General features: G+C 43.2%; 1 protein-coding gene across 1 annotated transcript in view; it reads right to left on the minus strand.

The window, feature by feature from the left end:
* SLC7A14 (solute carrier family 7 member 14) overlaps positions 1–20,693 on the minus strand; it is a 69,078-nt gene that overhangs the window by 9,990 nt on the left and 38,395 nt on the right. The window contains exons 4-6 of the mRNA XM_060100026.1: positions 19,086–19,232; positions 16,339–16,547; positions 13,273–14,150 (exon numbers count right to left, since the gene is read on the minus strand). Of these exons, the coding sequence (XP_059956009.1) occupies positions 13,273–14,150; positions 16,339–16,547; positions 19,086–19,232 (1,234 nt within the window). The remainder of the gene's footprint in view (positions 1–13,272; positions 14,151–16,338; positions 16,548–19,085; positions 19,233–20,693) is intronic.

Raw genomic sequence — 20,693 nt, forward strand, 5'->3', positions numbered from 1 at the left:
ATGGCATTTTTCACAGAACTAGAACAAAATTTTTTTTTTTTTTTTTTTTTTTTTTTTTTTGCGGTATGTGGACCTCTCACTGTTGTGGCCTCTCCCGTTGCGGAGCACAGGCTCCGGACGTGCAGGCTCAACGGCCATGGCTCATGGGCCCAGCCGCTCCGCGGCATGTGGGATCTTCCCAGACCGGGGCACGAACCCATGTCCCCTGCATCGGCAGGCGGACTCTCAACCACTGTGCCACCAGGGAAGCCCTAGAACAAAAAATTTTATAATTTGTATGGAAACACAAAAGACCTCGAATAGCAAAAGCAATCTTGAGAAAAAAAAGGAAAAAAAACGGAGCTGGAGGAATCAGGCTCCCTAATTTCAGACTCTACTACAGGGCTACAGTAATCAAGACAGTATGGTACTGGCACAAAACAGAAATATAGATCAGTGGAACAAGCTAGAAAGCCCAGAGATAAACCCACACACATATGGTTACCTTATCTTTGACAAAGGAGGCTAGAATATACAATGGAGCAAAGACAGCCTCTTCAATAGTGGAGCTGGGAAAACTGGACAGCTACACGTAAAAGAATGAAATGAGAACACTTCCTAACACCATTTACAAAAATAAACTCAAAATGGATTAAAGACCTAAATATAAGGCCAGACACTATAAAACTCTTAGAGGAAAACATAGGCAGAACACTCTGTGACATAAATCACAGCAAGATCTTTTTTGACCCACCTCCTAGAGTAATGGGAATAAAATCAAAAATAAACAAATGGGACCTAATGAAATTTAAAAGCTTTTGCACAGCAAAGGAAACCATAAACGAGACAAAAAGACAACCCTCAGAATGGGACAAAATATTTGCAAACGAAGCAATGGACAAAGGATTAATCTCCAAAATATACAAGCAGCTCATGAAGCTCAGTATCAAAAAAATAAACAACCCAATCCAAAAATGGGCAGAAGACCTAAATAGACATTTCTCCAAAGAAGACATACAGATTGGCAACAAACACATGAAAAGATGCTCAACGTCACTAATTATTAGAGAAATGCAAAGCAAAACTACAATGAGGTATCACCTCACTCCAGTTAGAATGGGCATCATCAGAAAATCTACAAACAACAAATGCTGGAGAGGGTGTGGAGAAAAGGGAACCCTCTTGCACCGCTGGTGGGAATGTAAATTGATACAGCCACTATGGAAAACAGTATGGAGGCTCCTTAAAAAACTAAAAGTAGAACTACCATATGACCCAGCAATCCCACTACTGGGCATATACCCTGAGAAAACCATAATTCAAAAAGATACATGCACCACAATGTTCACTGCAGCACTATTTACAATTTCCAGGACATGGAGGCAACCTAAATGTCCCTTGACAGATGATGGATAAAGAAGATGTGGCACATATATACAACGGAATATTACTCAGCCATAAAAAGGAACGAAATTGGGTCATTTATAAAGATGTGGGTGGACCTAGAGACTGTCATTCAGAGTGAAGTAAGAAGGAAAAAGAAGTATGGTATATTAATGCATATGTGTGGAATCTGAAAAAATTGGTATAAATGATCTTATTTACAAAGCAGAAATAGAGACACAGATGTAGAGAGCAAACATGCATACCAAGGGGGAAAGGGGGAGGTGGGATGAATTGGAAGATTGGTATTGACATATATACACTATTGATACTATGTATAAAGTAGATAACTAATGAACCTACTGTATAGCACAGGGAACTCTACTCAGTGCTCTGTGGTGACCTAAATGGGAAGGAAATCCAAAAAAGAGGGAATATATGTATACATATAGCTGATTCACTTTGCTGTACAGTAGAAACTAATACAACATTGTAAAGCAACTATGCTCTAATAAAAATTAAAACAAAAACTGCAAACCAATCACATATATGAATTTAGATATGCTAACATTAAAAAAATTTGCAAATAAAATCTAGCTTTGTATCAAAAAAACAAAACCATAGGCAGGGGGTTCCTGCCACCTCATCACTTTTGCAAAATTCCTCTGGTTCTCCAGAAACATAGATATTATGCAGGACTCACTACATAATTTGTAGGTCCCAGTGCAAAATGAAACCATGGAGCCTCTTGTTAAAAAATTGTTAAGAATTCAAGAAGACAGCAGCAGAGCATTAAGCCAAGTGCAGAGCCCTGTGTAACTGCACAGATCATCCACCCATGGAGCCAGCCCTGATGTTATGTGTTAATCTGCACAGACTACATATCAAACATTCTGAGCAAATAAGAAGGTCTGTTCAGAGGCACCCTGGTGGGGAGGTAGGAGCCCCAGATCTGAGCATGGAGATTCTGGATTGTAGTGATAGCTCTATGAATAACTTCCTGTTATTCCTGTTGACCTTGAGCATGTTATTTAACCTCTTGGAGGTTCAGTTTACTTATCTGTAAGGTTGAGAGAGGGAGAAGTGGGGAAGTGGTGGACCGTGTCAGTGTTTCTCAAAATTTATTTCTATGTTATTTATATTCATATACTACATTTTTAGTATAGTGGTTATGATCATGGACTCTGGACCCACACACCTGAGTTCTAATTTGGCTTTGCTGTATTCTAACTGTGTGACCTCAGTCAAGTGCCCCAGTTTCCTCATCTGTGAAATGCAGATGGTTGTGCAGATTAAATAAGTTAACATAAGTAAAGTCCTTGGAATGATGGCTAATATGTAGCAAGAGCTATATAAGTGTTAATTATTACTTTGAATCATATGGCACATGTACTAGTACTAATGTTTTCTTCAATTTGACTCTTTAAAAAACTTTTATTGCAGTATAATTGCTTTACAAGGTTGTGTTAGTTTCTGTTGTACAACAAGTGAATCAGCTATAAGTATACATATATCCCCATATCCCCTCCCTCATGAGCCCCCCTCCCATCCTCCCTATCCCACCCCTCTAGATCATCACAAAGCATCGAGCTGATCGCCCTGTGCTATGCAGCAGCTTCCTACTAGCCATCCATTTTACATTTGGTAGTGTATATATGTCACTGCTACTCTCTCACTTCGTCCCAGCTTCCCCTTCCCTGCCTGTGTCCTCAAGTCTGTTCTCTATGTCTGCGTCTTTATTCCTGCCCTGCCACTAGGTTCATCAGTACCGTTTTTTTTAGATTACATATATGTGCGTTAGCACATGGTACTTGTTTTTCTCTTTCTGACTTATTTCACTCTGTATGATAGACTCTAGGCCCACCCACGTCTTTATAAATGACCCAATTTTGTTCTTTTTTATGGCTGAGTAATATTCCATTGTATATATGTGCCACATCTTCTTTACCATTCATCTGTCGATGGACATTTAGGTTGCTTCCATGTCCTGGAAATTGTAAATAGTGCTGCAGTGAACATTGTGGTACATGTATCTTTTTGAATTATAGTTGCCTCAGGGTATATGCCCAGTAGTGGGATTGCTGGATCATATGGTAGTTATATTTTTAGTTTTTTAAGGAGCCTCCATACTGTTTTCCATAGTGGCTGTATCAATTTGCATTCACACCAGTGGTGCAAGAGGGTTCCCTTTTCTCCACACCCTCTCCAGCATTTATTGTTTGTAGACTTTGTGATGATGGCCATTCTGACCAGTGTGAGGTGATACCTCACTGTGGTTTTGATTTGCATTTCTCTAATGATTAGTAATGTTGAGCAGCTTTTCATGTATATCTGTATATCTTCCTTGGAGAAATGTCTATTTAGGTCTTCTGCCCATTTTTGGACTGGGTTGTTTATTTTTTTGATACTGAGCTTCATGAGCTGCTTGTATATTTTGGAGATTAATCCTTTGTCCGTTGCTTCATTTGCAAATATTTTGTCCCATTCTGAGGGTTGTCTTTTCGTCTCGTTTATGGTTTCCTTTGCTGTGCAAAAGCTTTTAAATTTCATTAGGTCCCATTTGTTTATTTTTGATTTTATTCCCATTACTCTAGGAGGTGGGTCAAAAAAGATCTTGCTGCGATTTATGTCAGAGTGTTCTGCCTATGTTTTCCTCTAAGAGTTTTATAGTGTCTGGCCTTATATTTAGGTCTTTAATCCATTTTGAGTTTATTTTTGTGAATGGTGTTAGGAAGTGTTCTCATTTCATTCTTTTACGTGTAGCTGTCCAGTTTTCCCAGCTCCACTTATTGAAGAGGCTGTCTTTGCTCCATTGTATATTCTAGCCTCCTTTGTCAAAGATAAGGTAACCATATGTGTGTGGGTTTATCTCTGGGCTTTTTAGTTTGTTCCACTGATCTACATTTCTTTTTTTGTGCCAGTACCATACTGTCTTGATTACTGTAGCCTGTAGTAGAGTCTGAAGTCGGGGAGCCTGAATCCTCCAGCCCCATTTTTTTCCCCTCAAGATTGATTTTGCTATTCGAGGTCTTTTGTGTTTCCATACAAATTGTAAAATTTTTTGTTCTAGTTCTGTGAAAAATGCCATTGGTAATTTGATAGCAATTGCATTGAATCTGTAGATTGCTTTGGGTAGTATAGTCACTTTCACGTGTTGATTCTTCCAATCCAAAAAAATGGTATATCTTTCCATCTGTTTGTGTCGGCTTTGATTTCTTTCGTAAGTGTCTTATAGTTTTCTGCATACAGGTCTTTTGCCTCCTTAGGTAGGTTTATTCCTAGATATTTTATTCTTTTTGTTGCAGTGGTAAATGGGAGTGTTTCCTTGATTTCTCTTTCTGAGTTTTCACTGTTAGTGTATAGGAATGCAAGAGATTTCTGTGCATGAATTTTGTATCCTGCTGCTTTACCAAATTCACTGATTAGCTCTAGTACTTTTCTGGTGGCATCTTTAGGTTTATATATGTATAGTATAATGTCATCTGCAAGCAGTGACAGTTTTACTTCTTCTTTTCCAATTTGGATTCGTTTTATTTCTTTTTCTTCTCTGATTACCATGGCTAAAACTTCCAAACTATGTTGAATAATAGTGGTGAGAGTGGGTACCCTTGTCTTGTTCCCGATCTTAGAAGAAATGCTTTCAGTTTTTTACCATTGACAATGATTTTGGCTGTGGGTTTGTCATATATGGAGTTTATTATGTTGAGGTAGGTTTCCTCTGTGCCCTCTTTCTGGAGAGTTTTTATTATAAATGTGTGTTGAATTTTGTCAAAAGCTTGTTCTGCATCTATTGAGATTATCATATCGTTTTTATCCTTCAGTTTGTTAATGTGGTGTGTCACACTGATTGATTTGCATATATTGAAGAATCCTTGCATTCCTGGGATAAACCCCACTTGATCATGGTGTATGATCCTTTTAATGTGCTGTTGGATTCTGTTTGCTAGTATTTGTTAAGGGTTTTTTTCATCTATGTTCAGTGATATTGGCCTGTAATTTTCTTTTTTTGGTGACATCCTCATCTGGTTTTGGTATCAGGGTGATGGTGGCTTCGTAGGATGAGTTTGGGAGTGTTCTTCCTTCTGCTATATTTTGGAACAGTTTGAGATGGAAAGGTGTTAGCTCTTTTTTAAATGTTTGATAGAATTCACCTGTGAAGCCATCTGGCCGTGGACTTTTGTTTGTTGGAAGATTTTTAATCACAGTTTCAATTTCAGACTTGTGATTGGTCTGTTCATGTTTTCTATTTCCTCCTGGTTCAGTCCTGGAAGGTTGTAGTTTTCTAAGAATTTGTCCATTTCTTCCAGGTTGTCCATTTTATTGGCATATAGTTGCTTGTAGTAGTCTCTCATGACCCTTTGTATTTCTGCGGTGTCAGTTGTTACTTCTCCTTTTTCATTTCTAATTCTGTTGCTTTGAGTATTCTCCCTTTTTTTCCTAATGAGTCTGGAAAAATGTTTTATCAATTTCGTTTATCTTCTCAAAGAATCAGCTTTTAGTTTTAATGATCTTTGGTGTTGTTTCCTTCATTTCTTTTTCATTTATTTCTGATCTGATCTTTATGATTTCTTTCCTTCTGCTGACTTTGTGGTTTTTTGTTCTTTCTCTAATTGCTTCAGGTGTCAGGTTAGGTTGTTTATTTGAGATTTTTCTTATTTCTTGAGGTAGGATTGTATTGCTATAAACTTCCCTCTTAGAACTGCTTTTGCTGTATCCCATAGGTTTTGGGTTGTCGTGTTTTCATTGTCATTTGTTTCTAGGTATTTTTTGATTTCCTCAGTGATCCCTTTGTGGTTTAGTAGCATATTGTTTAGCCTCCATGTGTTGTAGTTTTTACAGTATTTTTTCCTGTAATTGATATCTAGTCTCATAGTGTTATGGTTGGAAAAGATGCTTGATACAATTTCAATTTTCTTAAATTTAGGGAGGCTTGATTTGTGACCCAAGGTGTGATCTATCCTGGAGAATGTTCCGTGTGCACTTGAGAAGAAAGTGTATTCTGTTGTTTTTGGATGGAATGTCCTATAAATATCAGTTAAGTCCATCTGATCTAATGTGTCATTTAAAGCTTGTGTTTTCTTATTTATTTTCTGTTTGGATGGTCTGTCCATTGGTGTAAGTGGAGTGTTAAAGTCACCTACTATTATTGTGTTACTGTTCATTTCCCTGTTTATGGCTGTTAGCATTTGCCTTATGTATTGAGGTGCTCCTGTGTTGGGTGAATAGATATTTACAATTGTTATATCTTCTTGGATTGATCCCTTGATCATTATATAGTGTCCTTCCTTGTCTCTTATAATAGTCTTTATTTTAAAGTGTATTTTATCTGATATGAGTATTGCTACTCCAGCTTTCTTTTGATTTCCATTTTCATGGAATATCTTTCTCCAACCCCTCACTTTCAGTCTGTTTGTGTTCCTAGGTCTGAAGTGGGTCTCTTGTAGACAAAATATATATGGGTCTTGTTTTTGTATCCATTCAGCCAGTCTGTGTCTTTTGGTTGGGGCATTTAATCCATTTACATTTGAGGAAATTATTGATATGTATGTTCCTGTTACTGTTTTCTTAACTGTTTTGGATTTGTTTTTGTAAGTCTTTTCCTTCTCTTGTGTTTCCTGCCTAGAGAATTTCCTTTAGCATTTTTTGTAAAGCTGGTTTGGTGGTGCTGAATTCTCTTAACTTTTGCTTGTATGTAAAACTTTTGATTTCTTCATCAAATCTGAATGAGATCCTTGCCGGGTAGAGTAATCTTGGTTGTAGGTTTTTCCCTTTCATCAGTTTAAATATATCTTGCCACTCCCTTCTGGCCTGTAGAGTTTCTGCTGAAAGATTAGCTGTTAACCTTATGGGGATTCCCTTGTATGTTATTTGTTGCTTTTCCCTTGCTGCTTTTTTATTACTTTTTTTTTTTTTTTTTGCGGTACGCGGGCCTCTCACCATTGTGGCCTCTCCCGTTGCGGAGCACAGGCTCCGGATGCACAGGCTCAGCGGCCATGACTCACAGGCCCAGCCGCTCCGCGGCATGTGGGATCCTCCCAGACCAGGGCATGAACCCGTGTCCCCTGCATCGGCAGGCGGACTCTCAACCATTGCGCCACCAGGAAAGCCCCTCCCTTGCTGCTTTTAATATTGTTTCATTGTGCTTAATTTCTGTTAGTTTGATTAATATGTGTCTCGGCATGTTTCTCCTTGGGTTTATCCTGTATGGGACTCTCTGCATGTCTTGGACTTGATTGACTATTTCCTTTCCCATGTTGGGGAAGTTTTCAACTGTAATCTCTTCAAATATTTTCTCAGACCCTTTCTTTTTTCTTCTTCTTCTGGGATGCCTATAATTCATTGTTGGTACGCTTAATGTTGTTCGAGAGGTCTCTGAGACTGTCCTCAATTCTTTTCATTCTTTTTTCTTTATTCTGCTCCCTGGCAGTTATTTCCACCTTTCTATCTTCCAGCTCACTTATCCATTCTTCTGCCTCAGTTTTCCGCTATTTTTTATTTAATTAAAAAATTAAATAAATTATTTTTAATTTCAGTTATTGTGTTGTTCATTACTGTTTGTTTGCTCTTTAGTCCTTCTAGGTCCTTGTTAAATGTTTCTTGTATTTTTTCTATTCTCTTTCCAAGATTTTTGATAATCTTTACTATCATTACTCTGAATTCTTTTTCAGGTAGTTTGCCTATTTCCTCTTCATTTATTTGGTCTTGTGGGTTTTTATCTTTCTCCTTTGCCTACAAGATATTTCTCTGTCTTCTCATTTTGTCTAATTTACAGTATTTGAGGTCTTCTTTCCCTCGGCTGCAGGGTCGTAGTTCCTCTTGCTTCTGTTCTCTGCCTCCGGTGGTGGGGTTGATCCAGTGCCTTGTGTAGGCTTCCTGATGGGAGGGACTGGTGCCTGCGTTCTGGTGGGTGGAACTGAGTATTTTCCCTCTGATGAGCAGGGCCATGTCATGTGGTATGTTTTGGGGTATCTGTGAGCTTACTAGCACTTTAAGTAGTCTGTGTGCTGATGGGTGGGCTTTTGTTCTTGTCTTGTTTGTTGTTTAGTGTGAGGCGTCCAGCGTTGGGAGCTGCTGGCAGTTGGGTGGAGCTGGGTCTTGGATTCATATAGAGGCCTCCAAAAGAGCTCTTGGTGATTAATCTTCCCTAGGTCCAGGAATTCTCTAGTGGTCCAGCATCCCGGGCTCCATGCTCCCACTCTAGAGCCTCAGGCTCGACTTCTGGTTGAGGGACCATGACCCCGCAAGTCGCTTGTCCTGGCAATAAGGGGGATTAAGAAAAAAAAAAGACTAACAAAACCCCAGACAAATGGTAAAAAGTAAAATCATACAAACAGAAACAAGGAAACATGCACACACACAAAAGAAACAAAAACAGAACAAAATAAATCAAATAGAAAAACAAGCAGACAAACAAAAGAACCCAAGAAGAAAATCAAACAATTAAGAAGAAAGCTGACAAAAACCCCAAACCAAAAAATAAAACCAAAGCAGAGTGCCAACTGAAGAATGAAGCAAAGAAACAAATCAAACCAACAAAAATGGTATTAAGAAAAAAAAAAAAAGAAAAAGAGAAAGGGGAAAGAATACAGAAGAGCAGAAAAGCAATATAGAAACAAATATTAAAAAAAATAGAAAATATATTAAAGAGAAAAAAGACAAACAAAACCCCAGAGAAATGGTGAAAACAAAATCAAACATAAACAGAAACAAGGAAACACACACACACATAAAAGAAACAAAAACAGAGCCAAATAAAACAAAAAGCCAGAGAACAACCAGACAAATAGAAGAATTCAAAAATGAAATCAAACAATTAGGATTAAAAGTAACAAAAACACATAACCTAAAACAAAACCAAAGCAGTGTGCCAACTGAAGAATAAAGCAAGGAAACAACAAACTGATAAAAATGATTAAAAAGATAATAAAATAAAATAAAAAGGGGAAAAACACAGGAAAACAGAAAAAGTATAAATAGAAATGTATAAAAAAATTTTTTAAAGTTATAAAACAGAGATCCCAAAACAAAACAAAAAACCCCCCTAAAACAACAAGAAACAAACAAACAAAAAGAAACCAAAAAAAAAGCTAGAACCAACAACAGAATGAATCAAAACATAATAAAGTCAATAGTAATAATTATGTTTCCATGGGTGTCTGCTGTAAGTGTCCTTGCACACGCTGTGAGCCACAGCCCCAGGAGGCTCTCCTCTGCCTCTGCGCTGGTCTCTGGACCTGCTGTGGGCACTGTGGGGACCACTCAGGCTCTGATCTGGCCCAGTTCCTGCTTGTGCTGCCCTCAAAGTCCACAGCTGCCAGAGTTAGACTGTTTTTTTTTTATTTTTAGAAACTTATTTATTTATTTTTGGCTGTGTTGGGTCTTCGTTTCTGTGCGAGGGCTTTCTCTAGTTGCGGCGAGTGGGGGCCACTCTTCATCGCGGTGCGTGGGCCTCTCACTGTCGCGGCCTTCTCTTGTGGCGGAGCACAGGCTCCAGACGCGCAGGCTCAGTAGTTGTGGCGCACGGGCTTAGTTGCTCCGTGGCATGTGGGATCTTCCCAGACCAGGGCTCGAACCCGTGTCCCCTGCATTGGCAGGCAGATTCTCAACCACTGTGCCACCAGGGAAGCCCTAGACTGTTTTCATTTGTGGGAACACTCAGTGTCTACTCAGATATTCCATAGACGCAGGGTCTACCTAACTGATTGTGGGGATTTAATCTTCAGCTTGTATAGCTGGTGGAAAGATTTTCCATCTTCTTCCTTAGTCACCCCATCCCTGGGGTTCAGCTTTGGTTTTATTCCCAGCTCTGCACATGGTCCACCCACAGGAGTCTTGTCCTGAGTTTGCCTTGGAGCTCTTGGGTCTGCCCCTGTGAGGACCAGGCGCAGAGGTGGTATGACTGCTTGGATCATGGGAGCCCCAGGGGTGCCAAATGCGCAGGGAAGCCGGTGGCCACAGGTGCAAGAGATATGGCCCTAGCGAGGGCCTTTTCTGCAAGAGATATGGCCCTAGCAAGGGCCTTTTCTGCCTCCCGGTGTAAGGCACATGAGGGCCAGCCCTGAGGGGGCTTTTTTTATTGTCACTGGCAGGTGCCAGTGTGTAGGTAGAGAGAGGCTACAGTAGTGCTTCCTCCCCCTGTGTGTGACTGAGCAATAGCACCCTGCTTCCATGGCAGTCCAGTCTTCCTCCCTAGGCATTCCCTGAGGCAGATTTCCTCCCTCCCATCCCCTCAGTCCGTCTCCCCACAGCCAACAGCACTTCTCCCTCTGAGCCTGTTCTCCAGTCCCCACGCACCAGCTCCCAGCCCCTTTGCACACCTGTGAATACACGTCCCAGTCCTGGGCACGTATGGCCACAGTATGGACCGTCTGTTTATTTCTCATTCTGCCCTGTCTCCCACAAACTGACCGCTTCACCCTCTTCCGACAGCCTCTAATGCTTCCCCTCTGTTCCAGTCTATTTCTGCATCAGAAAGGGGGTTTCCCCAAATTTGGGGCTCTCTCCTCTGCTTCAGCTTCCCTTCCCTGGGGTGCAGGACCTGGCCTGCTTCCTCTCCTCCTCCTTCTCCCTTCTTTTTTTCCATCCTACCCAGTTATGCAGGGATCTTTATAGTCCTTTCCAGTGTCCAAGGTCTTCTGCTAGTTTTCAGCTGGTGTTCTGTGAGAATTGTTGCATCTACAGATGTATTCCTGATACATCGTGGAGAGGGATGAACTCCACGTCCACCTACTCTCCGCCATCTTGAATCTCCTTGACTCACTTTTAAAGTTTAAAATAATCACCAGATTCATGGGAATGTATATATTTTTCTAGTATTTGTGAAAGTGAATAATAATCATATAATATTTTAAAAAGTTCATTTATATACTCTCTAAAATCAGTCCAAATATTAACAATGGAATGGTCACCACACTGTGGGTAACACTGTACTGCATGTTGGAGGCTTCTTCTAGCTTAAATAGTCCAGGAAAAGATGAATAAACTCATGTGTATTTGTGTCTGTGCCTTCATTCATTTGACAAATACATGACTCTAATATTTCTACCCACTTCATTCATTTCTACCCATAATAGCATCTTTCCATTGGTTAGCTTCTTGTTCCAGTGGGAAAATGTTTAAACAGAAAAGAGAGACTGTGAATGAACCATATAAATGCTTAGAACTTTGATGAGTCGGTGGGGTCCTCTCAAGAGATCCCTTAAAGTCTAACAAGGGATGAGGCTTAGGGTAGTGAAAAATTGGTACAAAATGCTTACAGGAAAGCATAGGATGGCCTTTGGATGTGAGGAGTTTTCTGGGAGGCATATGTTCTTTCCTTTGAATACTGTGTTTTCCCCCCACCTCCCTCTACCTAAATCCTATCTTATAGGCCCAGTTCAAATTCTACCTCCTTAAAGTCCTTTCCAGCTATTCTGACTGGAAGTTTCCTTTTTTTCATCTGAAGAGTACTTTACAATCATAGAGAAGTATTTATTAAGCACAAACTATGTTCTGGCACAGAGGTCACCAGGTTGAACACCCATATCCCTGACCTCAAGGAGTGGATGGGCTACAACTCAATGACTCTCTATGCTGCCTTGCCCAGGCTGGTTGATTCACACATATTTGTCTTGCCTCCCTTAAGGCTGAGTTACTTTTTCTTTATTTTCCTATTCCTCAAAGCACCTAAGGACTCTCCTTAGCTAAGTATTTGTTGCCAGAGACCCCAGGGTTACCAAGTTGTATAGGAAATATAAAAATAGTAACTAAGGAACTTTAAAATTAGTCTTCACTTAAATATCCTTCTCAAGTTATCACGAGCACCAATCCCGAGCAATTTCATAAACATCAGTGATGGTCATATAGGATAAACATGTAATGTGAATATAATATAAATTGATCCCAAAGGAAAACTAGAAATCTTGGGAATGATACAGGACTTCCTGAAGGCAGTGAAAGTGAGTTTAGAGAGAGCAATAGTAATTCACTCAAAGCTGTGGACGTTGATGACCCAACAGAGTCCTATCAGTTATCAATAGAAGAAGAGAAAAGCAACAAGGATGATGGTATGATGGGTACTTCCCAAGAGAATGATTATCAAAGGATGAAGAAAGATCTTGGGGAAAAAATGAAAAACTTGAATATTTTGCAAAGTCAACAAAAACTGAGGGCTGTTAAATGGTGCCGTGATACAATTTTGTCAAAAAACTGTGCCTAAAACCCCATACTTAATTCATAGTTTGCTCATTTAAAAAAACATGGCATGATTGCTATTTTATTTTATTTTATTTTATTTTATTATTTTTTTTGCGGTACGCGGGGCTCTCACTGTTGTGGCCTCTCCCGTTGCGGAGCACAGGCTCTGGACACACAGGCTCAGCGACCATGGCTCACAGGCCCAGCCGCTCCGCAGCATGTGGGATCCTCCCAGACCGAGGCACGAACCCGTGTCCCCTGCATCAGCAGGCGGACTCTCAACCACTGCGCCACCAGGGAAGCCCAGCATGATTGCTATTTTAATTTTGTTGAACGTAAGATAAATAAAAATTTTCATAATTTTTAGTTTCTAAGAATTCCAATCAGCCTTTCCCACCCTCATTTTTATGTTATTTTTGTCCTTTCTAAACACGTGGATTCGTTTTAAGTGGCCTTTCTATGATACTAATTATCCACAAGAAGAACATCCAGTAATAGTATTCAATGAAGTGATGGATTGATCAGTATCATTCTTCAAAACTAACAACCAAGATCATAACAGGCAGAAAGGGCACAACTGGCTTTTCTGACTCTAAAGCAGGAAGTAGGGATCTACAGAACCAGCCAGATTTCTCTTGGAAGAGTGATGCCCAGTCCAGCTAGGAGGTAATTTTGAGATAAGCCTGATCAAGGTCTTAGAAGGGAACTCTCAAGGCTTCAAAGGAAGTTGCTTACCCACAAAGCACCAGACCGCAAACCGGATCCACGTGATGGTCGAGAGCTTTAGCATGAGATAGATGTTCACCAACATGGCAAAGGTAGGCACAAAGGGGAGACAGGGAGCCATATAGGGCAGCTTCTTGGGGTTCTCTGGCTGCTGCAGGATCACAAACACCAGGATGCTGATCAGCAGGACCATCAGAATGACCAGAAGGATGGCCCACCAGCTCTGCTCTGAGATGTAGTCGGAACCAAAGATGATGAAGGAGCAGAAGATGAACATGAGGATGAAAAGCAGGAGCACACAGATGGTCACTGTGTGCCCTGTAGCTGCTGTGGGCCGGTCCATTTTGCCTGGAAGGCCCAGCCGGATCCTCATGGTGTAGTAACGGGGCCCAATCAGCTTCTTTAACTTGATGAGATAAATGTTTTCAGTTTCATCAGCTTCTATGCCTGTGGTCACGTCCACGGTGCCGTAGTTTGGGTGGTTGACGTTGTAGGTTGACTTGTCTGATTTCCCTATGAGCATCTCATTGTCTCCCAAGGATGGTAAATTCTTAGCCCCACATGTGTTGGTGGCTGGGCCGGAAAACTCTTCCCCTTCACTCACAGGAGAGCCAACTTCCTTCTCACAGTCAGCCAGAATGCCCTCCTTCTTCTTTGTGTGCTCCTGAGACAAAAACTTGACAAACCCGTCAATGTCACTTTCTGGTTGGTATCGAAGGAGCAAGACGCAGACAGAGACCAAGGTGTAGGCGAGGAGGGTGCCGATGGACATCATCTCAATCAGATCTCTCAGGCTGACTAATAGGGAGAGGAGAGCCGCCAGGAACCCCGACACAATGCAGGCCACCACTGGGGTCTCTGTGTAGGAGCTCACGTGTGCCAGGAACCTGAAGGGAGGGGCAAGCAGAGGGTTCACGGTGAGCTACACGTGGGGATTGATTCAACATGGTTTAACACCTCCTGGTCCTGTTTCTCCAGCTTACTTCTGGATTCACTGCCTTAAATACAGCTGCTATTCCTGCCCCAGGATTCGGTTCCCAGAATAGAATTTAAACAGAATTTACTTTAATTCCTTGAGTTTGAGCCAAACTTCTTTATTAAAATTCCTACTTCATTATGTGATGTGATGGATTGATTGAATCTAGGGGGTTCTCAGAAATCTAAATTGAAGCATAGGCTTTGCTATGAAGAAGGGATACTTGGCAAAGTCATACAGACTTTGGGGGTCCTCTACACCTGTGTTACCCAAAGTGTGGTCTGTGGAGCATCAGCATCACCTTGGAACTTGTTAGAAATATGTATTCTGAGATTTTACCTGAGACCTACCATGTCAGACTCTCTGGGAGTGGGGCCCAACAAACTCTACGCTTTAAAAAACCTCCAGAGGATTCTGATTTATGCCAAAGCTTGAGAAGCACTTGCTCTACAACAGAAGTACAGGGATTTGGTTGGCAAAATAGTACAGTCATTGAGAACATGTGCTCCTGGATGAAAGCTAAATCTGGCCACTCACTAACAGGAGAAGATAGAGAAGACCAACAAGGGTGACTGAATGGCACCCTTCTTTAGCAGTTCCTGGAGGCTTAGGTAGGTTCCCGCCCTCCTCCTCTCTCATTCTGGCACTCCCTCCTCCCTCCACTTCCATTCCTCCCTTATTTCCATGACTCAGTCCATGAAACAGGAATATAAACTGTGCTCGGAGCCCCAGCATCTTTCCTCTTGGTTTTCTTTGACAGCTGAAAAACCTTTTGGGTGTGTGAAGTTGTCACACCTCCATTATGGTCAGCCTTTTCTTTTTTTTTAACATCTTTTTTTTTTTTTTTTACATCTTTATTGGAGCATAATTGCTTTACAGTGGTGTGTTAGTTTCTGCTTTATAACAAAGTGAATCAGTTACACATATACATACGTTCCCATATCTCTTCCCTCTTGCGTCTCCCTCCCTCCCACCCTCCCTATCCCACCGCTCTAGGTGGCCACAAAGCACGGAGCTGATCTCCCTGTGCTATGCGGCTGCGGGGAGGGGGAAAGGTAAGCTGGGACGAAGTGAGAGAGTGGCATGGACATATATACACTACCAAATATAAAATAGATAGCTAGTCAGCCTTTTCTTGATCTTTCCAGCTCCCCCAAGGTCACAGCTCGTGGTGACCTTAGGGGGTATGCGGAGGAAACGGTGCAGAATGTGACAGCGGATGGCAGAGATAAAGTCCCTGAGCTGGATCCCTCTGCACTCCTGGGAGCTCCTTGGAGGTTTACTCCTTGTTTTGTGCGCTTGAAGAATGCCTTCCCTGTAAGCTCTTCACACAGTAGACACTAGGAACCAAGAGATGGGGCCACATCCTCTTTGTACCATGGGCAGATAGGCTACTTCATGGCCAGCTTAGGGGGCTGGAAGTGTCAGTGTACTGGTGTGGTTAAAAGTCTGGTTGTCGGGGTCAGACAGTCCTGGGTTCAAATCCTGACCCCGCCACCCAGCACCTGGGGGATTTGGGGCAAGTTTTTTTTTTTTTAACCTCTCTGAGTATATTCATCTAGTATACTCTTCTGTAAAATAGAGTTATTGTGCTGACTAAATGGGATACCATATACCTGGGATACACAAATGTTCAATAAATGGTAGCGATTGTTGCTACTATTACTAGGCTCTGTTCAGAGGGTCTTATCCTCTCTTTGACTGTAACTGTGAACTTTTTCAGCTTCAGAGGGGGCAGTCATCAGGCCTCAATGTGAGGGCAAGCCTCAGATGCCCCTGGGATGGGTTCTTCCTTCTGGAGGCCACCCAATGTAGCATTTTGGCACTCACCATCTTTATACAATGTCAAATAAGAGGGGAGGGGGCCATTGGGGGGACATATTATTTTTTTGCTAGATTGAGGGACCCAGGGTCAAACAGAGGGGCTGTTTTGGGACCTAAACTAATTTCACTCAAACCCTTTGCCAAGATATATGACAAGTTCCATTGTCTATGTGACAGGCACTCACATCAAAATTACAGTCAGGCTGACAGTGGGTGACAGTCTCCCTGGGCAGGCATGGAAGAATAGAATAAATGCCACCGAGCATAGCCCTTACCTGAAAAGGAGCCCATCGCCAGCCATGGCATAAATGACCCTCGGCATTGGAAAGAGGGAGCCCAGCAAGCTGACTGTCAGTCCTGCAACCGACCCGATGGCCACTATGAATTTCGCAGCATAGAACCCACGAGCCACAAACATCTCCATGAGCGGGGATTCCGTGTCAATTGTGTAATATGGCACCATCAGAGTTAAGATCATGCTCACCTGTAAAACAAGAGGAACCATGGCTGGAGGTAGAGGGGTCTGTCTGAAGCATGGATGGAGGTCCCATAGGAGAGGAAAGAGGCCTGGTCCTGCATGGGGGCTTGGATCTGCCACTTCTTGGCACCTGCCTTTACTTTAGACCAGTTATTTGGCCTTTGGAATGCTTGGTCTCAGTATTTTCTCCCCACATGTGAATTTAGTGGACTAGACCAAATCATTTGCAATATCTCTCTGTGACCCTTTTGTATCTGAGGGATAAGTCTGCAGGTGTTTCAGCTCCATGAAAGCAGAGCTACACTGATAGTTCAATGAAGGGCAGATATTATCCGATGGAAGGAGCTGCAGCCAAAGGCACTAGAGCCAGGGCCTGGCAGTGACCATGAGCACCCTGCCCACATGGACAAGAGTCTCATTTCTTTTATACTTTCAGGGTCCTACAGGATCTTAACTGTACTAGATCTTACCCTAAAGACCAGAGATCACAACTCTAAAGATAAATGCGTAGGAGATCCACAACCGATTAACTGACGGGACTCATGTCTCCATTTCCTCTCTGTAGCTCAGTCCCAGGAACCAGGCAGGCCAAGAAATAAATTATGGCATCAGGATGGAATCCAGTACTACTGTGGGCTCTAAGACCACTATGGCTTTGCTTAACCAGGACCTATTTCTCCTCACATGTCATAGATCTGCTGTAACATCCCTCCCGTCATAATTGGCCCCAGGTGATGGAGCCGCCAGTCATAAGACCAGGTGCCCCCTGGCCTGTGAAGGCCAATCCTGGCATCCGTGAGGGAGTCCAGAGCCTGAAAAGGAGAGAGTGGTTCACTTCTAGATCACCTCTTTGCCTATTGCTCAGGAGCCAAGATCCTCCAGTGAAGCCATGCGCCACTAGGGAGGACAGCAGGATGAATGACCACAGCCCAGCAATTTGACTTTTTCCTGGTGGTAGGATGAGCACCTGCTGACCAACACAAGACCAAACAACCCCTGAGGCATGGTTAGGACCCACGCATCCTAAAAGACAATCTTTCCCAGCAACATCGGGGAAGACCTGAGGAGAGAGGGATAGATTCTTACAGCAACTCTCAGAGTGTCTCCTGCCCACATTAGATTAGGATGGGCAAAAGTTGGTAGATGCGTAGACATATTCAGTAGTCTATAAAGCACTATTCTAAGGAAGGAACTGTGATTATTAACTTTACTGTGTGTGCCACAGTGGTTGACTACTGGAAGAGGGGAGTTATGAGGGAGGGGGAATGCAGAGCAGAGTGTCTCTGCTGCTACCCCTGCCTGCTTCCCCCAACCCCAGCTGTTCCTGAACATTCTGTCTGCAGGGCTAATCAGGGTTGGATAAGATGAAGCCAGTTGCATGTGTGTGCATGGGGCGGGGTTGGGGGGGTGATAACTGACCTATCCATAAAGATTTGGGTGGGCAAACCACATCTAGTGCTGCTCTCTTGTTTTCTTTTGGCTTCCAGGACAATCCTGTTTTGCAGCTTGCCTTAATGATCCCTTGGCCTGGTTTCTTCAGGTTGTTGCTGAAGGTGTTTTTCCGGTTTTTTTGGTAGGCGTTGTGAAGAGGTTCTTGTCGCATGCTGTGGCAGCAGGAGCGGCCGGGCCGACAGCGTGCACCCCGGCTGCTGGCTCTTTCTATGATAATTGTGGTGGCTGAAGTGAGTTGGACCCCCAGGACTTGGGGGGGTTTGTGTAACCACGCATCTGTCGGCTTACCAGCTGGTCCTCTCCACTGCCAGGGGCTGAGGGGGATGTTGCATGTGGCTGAACTATTTCTGTGATAGGAATTCTGGGATGGGAGCTGAGAGATGACACATCAGAAGTGTGAGGAGTGTCTGAGGGGCGTGATCCTTAGGAGACAGCCTGAAGGCTTCATTCTAAGGACTTCCCTTGGCAGGGAAACCTGAAGGGGCGAACTTGAGCCAGTGTAAAAAGAGGGAGCAATAGCAGAAAGAAATTACATCTTCTCCCACTCTGCACCCCCCCCAACCCACCAGATTTAAGGGAGAAGCATTTCTAGAGGATGATGAATTCTCTTTCCCCACCCTGGGAGAGCCTTGTCTCTTTGCTGCCGGGAAGCTCCCAGAAGACAGAAGAGCATTGAGGAGGGCGCGCAGAGGCCCACAGTGCCTCTGCTTGCACACCCGCCCGTTACTGCCAGCCTGTGATCTGAGCTCCTTGGACGGCAGCCCACTCCCTGCACACGATCCCGTGGGCAGCAGTGGACACCAAGAGCCTGTGCATAGGACGGAGCAGGGACGGGGGCCATGGCTGAAGTGAGGACCTGGGGCTTCTCCTGTCTCCAGTTTGGAGCCCTGATTTCCTCCTTGTCATTGGTGGGTGGGGTGAGCTTGAGCCAGTGTAAAAAGAGGGAGCAACACAAAACATATGCGTACAAACACCGAGAAGGCACAAGTAAAGGATTACTTCCTGACAGAAGGAAACCCAGTCCCAGAGCCACATTTTAAGGTCCAATATGAAAAGGCCATGAGGAGGGTCACATAAGCATTTGGTACTTACAGACACATATGCTGTCAGGCAGATGACCAGGGAGGCAGTGATAGCATAAGGGATGGATGTGTTGGGATTCTTGGCTTCCTCTCCAGTGGTGGCGATGATGTCAAAGCCAATGAACGCATAGAAACATGTGGCTGCTCCTTGCAGCACCTATAAGGATGAAGACATTTATCAGACTCAAAGTGTCCGGGCAGCACCAGGGCCTGACGTGGTCCCCAGGATTGCCTGGTGCCCGGCAAACAGTACTGAGTGGTAGAAGGAGTAACATGGTGGAACTTGTGCTAAACGCTTGAGTTCTGATCTCTACTTTCTAGCTGTGTGACACTGGGAAATTCCCCCAAGTGTAAAATGAAGATAAGAAGAATTATATCCACATAAAAACGAGGTCAGGGCTTCCCTGGTGGCGCAGTGGTTGAGAGTCTGCCTGCTGATGCAGGGGACATGGGTTCGTGCCCCGGTCCGGGAAGATCCCACATGCCGTGGGGCGGCTGGACCCGTGAGCCATGGCTGCTGAGCCTGCGCGTCCGGAGCCTGTGCTCCGCAACGGGAGAGGCCACGACAGTGAGAGGCCTGCGTACTGCAAACAAACAAACAAATAAAAAGCCACCCCCCCCCCCAAAAAAAACGAGGCCATTCAACACATTCAAATAATTTTTGGAAGTAAGTGGGGTTATGAATAAATCAATAAGTTGGCTATCCCTATGTCTTGGGGAACTCATTAACTTCTTTATGCTCTGTTTTCATTCAGTGGTTCTCAAGCACAACCAGAGTCTGTATGACTGCCCGTAGTTGTTTGGAAATGTAGGGAGGTACTTGTGACCGACACAGAGACATGGGGTGGGCACTTCTGGCATTTAGTGTAGGGGCTCAGATGCTCTTGCACAAATTGTCCTGCCCAGATTACCATTAGTGACCCTGGGAGATCATCTCCAGGGCATCTTCCAGGTGTGAAAGGATATAAAAGATTTTCAGATCTTCAAATCGTGTAGTGTCTTTCATGGGAAGACAGGTAGAGACGATTTGACTTTACTGTTCCTTTTGGGGGCTTGAGTGGCCTTGTTGGGCTACAGGGCAGGGGAAGGATGAGGAGTGAGGCAGTGTGAAGCTGAGGCGGTGGTATCCAGTGACATCTGCTGGATGTCTGACAGGAGCCTATGTGATCCCAAGGGTGGTTGTGACTTGATGAGTCAAGCAGTGAAAATCTTCCATGGAGGAGTGTGTGACTTTCTTCCAAAGAATCTATCGAAGTTTAAATTATGTTTTCCCACCTTAGCATTCTCATTATCAGCTGAAAGTAAGAAACGTGCCTCTTTGAATGCTTGGGGGTGTCCCATTTGGGGAAGATGAAAGAGATTTTTCTGGGGTTTTGTGTATGGGGTGAGGGCATTTGACAACCTGCAAGCTCTAGCCAGGGGGCCAGGAGTGAGGCTCATTGTGGACTGACCATTTTTTCCTTTTCTCCATATTCAGTTTATACATGATGAAATTCTAAACACGTGCCAAGCAGACACCTGTCCCTAAATTTTCACTCTTACCTTTCCTACTGACTTCTCAATAGGTAAAAGACAAAATACTGAGAAGTGGAACCTACAAGGAACATCACAAAATGGA

This window comes from Mesoplodon densirostris, chromosome 5 (assembly GCF_025265405.1).
Source record: "Mesoplodon densirostris isolate mMesDen1 chromosome 5, mMesDen1 primary haplotype, whole genome shotgun sequence".
Lineage (NCBI taxonomy): Eukaryota > Metazoa > Chordata > Mammalia > Artiodactyla > Ziphiidae > Mesoplodon > Mesoplodon densirostris.